Here is an 8,246-nt window from a genome sequence, read left to right as displayed (position 1 = left end):
GTTGGAGTAAATTAAAGAAGGGAATATTTTGCAACAGAGGTCTTGTTACAGAAAATTAGAGAAGAGATTTTTGTAACATGACTCTTGCTACGAAAAGTTAGAGAAGAAGATGTTTCACAACAAAAGCATTGTTGCAGGAAATTACATAAGAAGAATGGACGACTTGCCTAGTACAATCAGACGGCTCGCGAGGCAGCGGATCTCGTTAAATGATCCATCGGCCGACGCGTAGCACCGCCCGCTTTAGCAAAACTGGTAAAAAAACATCATCTTGCTCAAACGTAAATACACGCGCAACTTAGCCTTAAACAGTCCAGTCTTGTGCTGTCCTGCGTTATTGTCTGTTAGCAAACTTGATTGATTCTATCTCCTTCGTTTTATTGGTGCGCCAAGATAGAGCTTATCGCTATCCCCGCTTTGGTAGATCAGAGCGCCTACGTGGCAACCCCCGTCATGGGCAGCCTGACTAGGATCGATGAGGGCGTGATCTCGGAACCGGCTTCACGTGTTTCTTTTGTTATATGTGTTTTGGTACTACCGTACAAGTAACCAACCAACCAGCCAACCAACAATACTTGCCTTCCGTCCTACCATCAGCGTACTATCAGATGGATTAAGGCAGGAAGTTAGACTCAGGATTGAAGAGTTGAGAAGACCCATTAAATTAAGTCAGATACTACAGTTCCCTAAAAGAGGTCAGATACTTCTTGTTAAGACTTTTCTGCTCTGGGGTCAGCTTCTCTACCTCGGTTGCTTGGACATGGATGAGTCGGGGACATCTTGGATTCTTGGCCACCATCAGAAAACTTCCTTCGCGATGAATTCGAGGAATTTCCTTTGACAGGGTTGCCGCCTAGGCGATTAGACGCATAAGCTTCCCCCATCCTCCTCCTGCATTCTTTGCTTGCAGCTTCATGGTCAACCACTGAAAGTGCGAAAAGGGAAGATGATTACTCAAGGTCCAGACATTGCATTTCAAGTGCCTTTTGCACCTGAGAAAAGAAGATCGAGCACTTCTTTCTTTTCACCTGGTTTTGGGTAGTCCTTGCCGACGATGCACCTGGCTTTCTCCTGCACGCTAAGGGGTGCAGTCCAAGGCTCGTAGATGTACTCCTTGGGCATGTCTACAAAATAAATAAAAAGATGGAGGATCAATTAGTTCTGTAGTCATAGACGAGATGTCGCTTTCCGATGCTGAAATTATAAGAGCGTTTAGATCACTAAATTCCGTATTTCTTTACAGAGGGAGTACCTTTTAGCACCGGGATGAAATGCCTGATGTAGTCTCCGTTGGGATCGTACTTCTTTCCAAATGAGATTGGGGAGTAGATTCTGTGATACTGTGTTGACAAATACGTCGAATCAAATGTTAAAGAAGCTATTAGACTGATCAAAATCTAGTTATAACTTACAATTAGTGCCTCAAGGGACTTGTTGAGTATAATATTTATTAGGAAAGACGAGATAGATTAGGATTTGTTCTGACTTGTCTTGTACTCCAAGTAGATGATTGTACTCCTATATATATGTCCACGAGGCTTAAGCAATACAACAACTATTCCACCAAATCCCTCTCTCCCTTCTAACATGGTATCTCTAGTCTCATCGTCTGCGTCGCTACCGTTGTGACTGCGATGTTGAGTATAATGTTTATTAGGAAAGACGAGATAGACTAGGATTTGTTCTGGCTTATCTTATACTCTAAGTAGATGATTGTACTCCTATATATATGCCCACGAGGCTTAAGCAATGCAACAACTATTCCACCAAATCTCTCTCTCCCTTCTAACAGGACTGTTTGATTGCTGACCTGGTAGAAGAATGATGAACAGGAGAGCCATAGCCAATTTCCATTGTTAATGGCCCAGTCCGAATCTATCAGTAGCCTTTCGAAGACGTCACGGCCTTGCTCCCAGTGGATGTACTTCATGTCAAAGACAAGTTGACAAATTGAGGTAAAGCAAAACAACTTAATCTTCGAATTGGTTTTTTTTCTTCTAGAAAATGGAATCAGAGGTGAAATAAACTCTCTTTTTTTTCCTTGTATGAAGTGATTTCCTTCCTGTCCGCTATAAAAAATAAAGTAGATCTTTCAAAAAAAAAAGAATCACTTAGAAAAAAAACTAATTCCATGTTGCTTTCAAAAAAGGTATGTCCTTATCAGATATGGTTAGGCAGTTGAGCGTCTTATTGTTTTAGGGGTCACCTTCATAATATGGACCACAACAAATACTTCGCAATACACAATTTATTGTTATGGATTTACCTCGCACCCAAGCTTTTGTAGTCTTAGCTAGTGCTTCTCAAAGTGGATGTGAATGTTGACGTCCCTAAATGATGTGTCGCCGCTAACTTTTTCTTTTTTTACAAATTTTAACAGTAAAGCCAAGAATTTGGTTTTACCTTCAGGTTATTTCCTAAGCGTGGCAGGGTTGAAAATTTACCTTCAGAATGTATACACAAATCGTTGAATAGAACAACTACCATGCTAACTTACTAACAAATTTTCAAACAAACAATATACATCTTGCTATTGTGTAGATCGTACATACCAGATCACCCCGCGTCAGGAAACAAGCAACAGAGTGGCGTGCAAGATGATGCATCCAACCCCACTTCCTCAGCTGGCAACAACACAAAATGAGCAAAAGCACTCACATGATCTGGTAGTTATAAGTGATGCAAACAGAAAGAGGAAACAGAAAAGGGGAAGATAACGAAATGCTTATTAGGATATATACTGGGCTCCATGGATCCTGATATTTAAAACAAATCGGAACACCGCTTTAAAACCTAAAAAATATGGAATTGTTTTGTGCATGTACATACAGATGTGATTTGTGGTCTACAAAAAAAGACAAATATATGGGTTAAAATGGATCTACTTTTTACTTTTATGGACCCATAATTTTGGCTTTTTTGCGTAGATTACGAATTAACATATTTTGAAGTTAAAAGTTACAGATATGTAGAATACATATATATTTATATGTTAGAAAACTTTTTTTACTTCTGAACATACATTTGGTGTTTTTGAAAATACCAGGCACCATGGAGAACAGAAAAACAAGGCACTCAGATAGGCATAAAGTTGTTGCACGTTTTTCAGGGCAAACCTGAATCATGATGGCATCAATCCATGGATATCCTGTCCGGCCATCTCTCCATGCAACAAACAGCTCCTCGTTCTCTATCCATGGGATCTGGACTAAAAGGGACTCCGATTATGATAAGAAGAGGGTTGCAGATAGAAAAGGAGGTGATTGGATGAGCAGACCTGTTTGCATATTTTGTTCCCTTCCATCTGATCGAAATTAGGAGTGCCAAAAGACACTGTGTAGAAGAAATCCCTCCACAGCAACTGTCAAAAGAAGCAGAAGTCTACAATTAAGGTTTTTTTGCCTTCAGAACAAACTGACCAATGCAGTTACAAATGAACTCACCTGGCCAGCCAACGAAACAGGTGGTTTTGTATGCGTTTTGGTACTCCTGTAGACATCTTGAATGCAGTGGTAAAAGTACCTCGCCGACAGGCAACCGAACTGACATAACGAACCATTTCAATTTCAACACTAACCTAAAGCAAATGGCAATGAACGAAGTCGATAAGAGTGGCTGACAAGGCTCACTTTCAGATACGGTGACAAGACCGTTGTTGCGGGTTTCAAGAAGGCAGAAGGGTCACCCTTAGGTTTCTCAAACTTGGCAACCCACTCCTGGGAAAAGGAATTTGGAATTGTTAATAGTATGACTGTAAAAGTAACTGGTGACTATAAACATTCAGAATTTCAGAGTCCAGAAGATATGGATGCAATAAATCAGAAATTTGGTCACTTTTCAGAAGTAGCACCTTATCCTGGAGTGACTCTCTCATCCTCTTCAGAGCTTCTGTCTCGCCGCCGCGGAATGGCGGAATGTACTCCTACATATGGATAGTCATTTAGTTAATGGAAACTGAAATCCCCACCCCTCGCGTCCCCTCCCCCTCGCGTCGCCTCCCCCCGGGCGGCGCCAGGGGCCCCGAAACCCTAGCGCCGCCAGCACCCTCTTGCAGCCTCCTCCTGCCGCCGCTGCCGCCGGCTTGGGCCGCGGTGGCGGCGGGCCCGGTGCCAAAGGTTTCTGGGCGGGTGGATGCGGCGGATTCCATCTGAGGCGGCGGGGGCGGCTTCTCTCGTGCGATCCAACGGCAGCAGCTGGGACGGCGAATCCGGGCTGTGCGGCGGAGGCCGGAGCACCATCGCCGGTGGAGTGGCGGCCCTGCATGGATGGCGGCGGTGGCAGCGCCCCATCTGGCGGGGTGGGCTGTTTTGGTCGTGATGGTGACGGCGGTCACTGCGGATCCAACGCCCCGTTTGGATCCATCGCGGGGAGGCCTTCCGCCGACCGGTGGCGCGTGGAGGGACCGGTGAGGAGATGCCGGATCTCCGCCGGAGTACCGACGGCGACATACGTCTTTGTGGCGAGATTCCGCTCGGTTCCAGCCAGCCACGAGGTCGGGAAGACAGGGCTTCCGGTGAAAATCGCGCCTGACTGCGGTCTTGGTGGGCGATGGCGGCGTCTCGGACGTCGTTCCCTTCTGGAGGCATCGTCGTTGCAGGTCACATCAACCTGATCGGGAAGTTCCGGGGGAAACTCTAGATCTGGGTCTACCGGATCGGACGATGACGGTGCCTTCGGTATCGTTCTCCCTCATGGGGGCATCGTTTTGGAGCAAGTGCTGGTTGGAGGGGACAAGAGGAGGAGCGGTGTTTCATCTGGTCCATTGATGACGGCGGATCTCGGCGACGTGGCGCAGTGGAGACTCGGCGCCTGATGTGCGGAGATGGACTCGCGCAGGAGGGTGACGCTGCCTGGCGTCGTGGTGGCGTCGGCGGCAGCTAGACCGGGCAAGGTTGATGCAACAGTACAACTCTGAAGATGGTTTGGTGCAGGTGGCTGCGGCGGCCTCATACCCGGCAGGCGTCCTGGTTGAGAAGCACGCCGGACTGGTTGGTGCCCATACCCGGCAGGCGTCCTGGTTGGGATCTGAAGTCTTAGATGTTAGGTTTGGTTGCGAGGTCTGTTTGGTATTAGGCCCAGACTTTCAGCGCCCCTACATCAACTGGATAGGGATAACGATAGACGTTGCTTAGTTGGTGGCTTTAGGCTTATTGTTATATGTCTCTTTAAGGTCTTGTGTCAATAATTAATAAAATGGCCGTATGCATCGTCCAGATGCAGAGGCCGGGGTCGTCCTCCTTTTTCTAAAAAAAAATGGAAACTGAAACCTGGTCAAGCGTACTACAGTACTACATTATATGCAATGTTCTACTGCTCTAACCTGGCTGACATCACCATATCCAAGCTCCTCCAGTTTGGGCACAGGCAACAACTCATATCCTCCCGTATCACCAATTGGCGGGAGCTCAGAGTATTCCTCCATCACTGGCTTGGGCGGCTCTCCAGCGGTAGCCACAAACGATTTGTATGTCAACGGTGGCCGGCCCCCATTCTTCAGGTTGCAGACGGAAGTAAAAGACATCCCATAATTAAGCATATGACTCCAAACATTCTATCAAGAAACGAACAACAGTGCTGCCTACCTTCTCTATGATTTCTGCTGGGTCAAAAAGGGTGTGGCTGACAGGCGAGAACACCTCGATCCCCGACGCAGCAGCAAAATCCTTGAACAATCAGAGTAATTTGGTAATGTTCTAGTCAAAAACTAGTACTTGGGGAGTGATCACTACCCTTCTTACCGTGACTCTCTTGTCGCGGGCCAGGGCGTACGGCTCGGTGTCGGACTCGAAGCACAGCTTGCCGATGTTCCACTGCCGCCACGGAAGAACAGAAGAATGTCGCCAATTAGGCTCCGAAATGCTTGCGAGATTGCGTGGTAGGTTGGTAAAGCGTCTGGCTACGTACGTCCTTGAGGGCTGCGCAGACGGCGTCCGAGACGTCGTCGCGGGCGCGCAGGACGAGGAGGCGTGAGCCGAGGCGGCGGAGGCGGGCGTCCAGGTCGCGGAGGCTCTCGAGGAGGAAGCGGACGCGCGCGACCCCGGCACGCGCGGAGCCCTGGGAGGGCGCGGCCGGGTCCGAGCGGAGGTACCGCGGGTCGAGCACGAACACCGGGTAGACCCGCGCGGCGCTGCGCCGGGCCGCGTCGAGCGCCGGGTTGTCGTGCACGCGCAGGCCCTTCCGGAACCAGACCAACGCCGCCGCCGCGGTCGCCGTCGCGGCGGTTGCAGCGTCCATTAGCGGTGGCGAGTCTCCGACGCTCCTAATCGGGAAGTTATGGAGTGAAGCGTGGGTATGGAGCGTTGATCAGGAATCTGATGGTGGAAGTTTGAACCGCGAGGGGTAGAGGCGGCGGGTGGCGCGGCAGCGGCCACGTCGGTTTCAGTGGGGATTTTTTTTTTTTGAGAAAGTATGCTTGTGTCAAATCACAAAATAATACAAAGTCATTTATCCGTACAAGCACACTCTAACTCACGCACAAATAATCAGAATAACAAACAACACCCTAAAACAACCAGTAAAACACGAAGATATCTGGAGCTCTGCGATATCATCTCTAAACCTTGCAAGAAGACCCCTGTAACACAAGCATCTGGAACCAAACCTACACATGTCATCACCTTCAACCACAGTATAATCGCCGCCATGCTGCTCCCATTTTTCTTTACTCCAGCGCTGAAAAGACCAGGATGCATCCAACATGCATGCACCAACCTTCGCCATCTATGGCTTTGAGTATCGATGTATGTGCCCGTTCCAGATGGAAGAGAACTAAGATCATGTTCTGGCGCCGCGGTCGGGCCAGCTGCCCGGGCAAAGCAGAATATCCCTCCAACAGCAACACAAAGGAGGAAGAAATGCAGTAGGAAACAGAGGTGATTCTACCGTACGGTCACCCCGTGTACGTGCCCGGGCTCGAGCGCTGCCAATTTTCCAAGCGCCGAGTCTGTGAATACGTGCAATATACTGTCAACAAATACATCTGGTTCATGAATTGGACTACTTCGAGCATTAGCGTGCTCACGTCAAAGGCCCGTCCATTACTACCTTACATGGGCCACAATAGGTAATCAGATCGTGCGTGTGAATCCATCGAAAATCATTAGTTGAGGAATATTCGTTACAAAGATCATTTCAACTTCCCTGGTTGCAACAAATGGCACATATGCAGCGCGTCACTTGTCATAACCTGGGATTTTTCTTTTTCGTAGATTCGTTTATTCAAAACGTTTTATCTCTCAAACCGTGCGTCCAAATCTTGAACCGCTTTCACCATTGGATTCCCCGCGTCAAGATCTTCAAAACTAGATCCATGTTGATAGATTTTGACGAACTTTTTTTCACGAAAAAACCGAACAGAAAAAAGCAGATTTAAAACCGAACCGGGAGCACGGGTTTTTCCCTTTCCGAAAGAGGCACGCCCATGCCTGTCACGAAATCACAACAATGCCTCTCGCAGAAGCAAAACCGTGACTCTCGCGAAAGAAAAAAAACGTGTTTTTTCCGTTTTCGAGGAAGCACGTCTGTGACTCTCGCCAAAGCACAACTATGCCTCTCGCGGAAGCAAAACCATGACTCTCGCAAAAGGAAAAAAACAGAAAACGCGTTGTTTTCGTTTTCGAGAGGCACGGCCGTGGTTCTCGCGAAAGCACAACCGTGAATCTCGCGGAAGCAAAATCGTGACTCTCGAAAAGAAAAAAGAAACAGAAAACGCGTTTTTTTGTTTCTGAGAGGCACGGCTGATACATCTCCGTCGTATCTATTTTCCAAACACGTTTGCCCTTGTTTTGGACTCTAACTTGCATGCTCAGAATGACATGAAAATCAACGGATATTATTTTTGGAATATATAAAAAATACTGGAGAAAAGATCCACGTTAGGGGGCCCACACCTTTTCCACCAGGGTGGGGGCGCGCCTACTCCCCTAGGCACGCCCCCTGCCTCGTGGGCCCCCTAATGCTCCACCGACGTCCATGTTGACTCCATATATTCACTTTCGGGAAGAAAAAATCAGAGAGAATGATTCATCGCGTTTTACGATACGGAGCCGCCGCCAAGCCCTAAACTCTCTCGGGAGGGCTGATCTGGAGTCCGTTCGGGGCTTCGGAGAGGGGAATCCGTCGCCATCGTCATCATCAACCTTCCTCCATCACCAATTTCATGATGCTCACTGCCGTGCGTGAGTAATTATCGTAGGCTTGCTGGACGGTGATGGGTTGGATGAGATTTATCATGTAATCGAGTTAGT

At 47.9% G+C, this 8,246-nt stretch overlaps 1 protein-coding gene and 1 long non-coding RNA gene across 3 annotated transcripts; one reads left to right on the top strand and one right to left on the bottom strand.

The window, feature by feature from the left end:
- Window positions 1-487: 487 nt before the first annotated feature.
- LOC123127258 ((6-4)DNA photolyase) lies at window positions 488-6,283 on the bottom strand. 2 transcript variants are annotated; one of them, XM_044546884.1, is made up of 14 exons: window positions 5,905-6,283; window positions 5,739-5,810; window positions 5,583-5,663; window positions 5,321-5,491; window positions 3,851-3,922; window positions 3,630-3,716; window positions 3,444-3,542; window positions 3,278-3,361; window positions 3,117-3,203; window positions 2,553-2,624; window positions 1,811-1,924; window positions 1,253-1,340; window positions 1,029-1,124; window positions 488-925 (listed from the first exon to the last, which is right to left on the bottom strand). In XM_044546884.1, the coding sequence occupies exons 1-14, from the start codon at window positions 6,232-6,234 to the stop codon at window positions 711-713; spliced, it is 1,668 nt and encodes a 555-aa protein (XP_044402819.1). In that variant the 5' UTR covers window positions 6,235-6,283; the 3' UTR covers window positions 488-710. The 2 variants fall into 2 exon arrangements, with proteins under 2 accessions (XP_044402819.1, XP_044402820.1); XM_044546885.1 differs by lacking the exon at window positions 1,811-1,924.
- LOC123127259 (uncharacterized) lies at window positions 557-3,564 on the top strand. The gene is made up of 3 exons (XR_006462214.1): window positions 557-695; window positions 1,793-1,955; window positions 3,047-3,564. It is a non-coding gene; the product is annotated as an uncharacterized lncRNA (long non-coding RNA).
- Window positions 6,284-8,246: the final 1,963 nt, after the last annotated feature.

This window comes from Triticum aestivum, chromosome 6A (assembly GCF_018294505.1).
Source record: "Triticum aestivum cultivar Chinese Spring chromosome 6A, IWGSC CS RefSeq v2.1, whole genome shotgun sequence".
Taxonomy (NCBI): Eukaryota; Viridiplantae; Streptophyta; class Magnoliopsida; order Poales; family Poaceae; genus Triticum; species Triticum aestivum.
The sequence above is the reverse complement of the archived record's forward strand: the minus strand, read 5'-3'. Positions and strand labels throughout refer to the sequence as shown.

Excerpts from the sequence above, each read along its gene's own strand:
- LOC123127258 (XM_044546884.1), bottom strand. The coding sequence starts at position 6,234 with ATGGACGCTGCAACCGCCGCGACGGCGACCGCGGCGGCGGCGTTGGTC. Across the intron at positions 3,717-3,850 it reads GAGAGTCACTCCAGGATAAG|GAGTGGGTTGCCAAGTTTGA; the intron begins GTGCTACTTCTG and ends TCCTTTTCCCAG. Across the intron at positions 3,362-3,443 it reads CTGTTTCGTTGGCTGGCCAG|TTGCTGTGGAGGGATTTCTT; the intron begins GTGAGTTCATTT and ends TTCTTTTGACAG.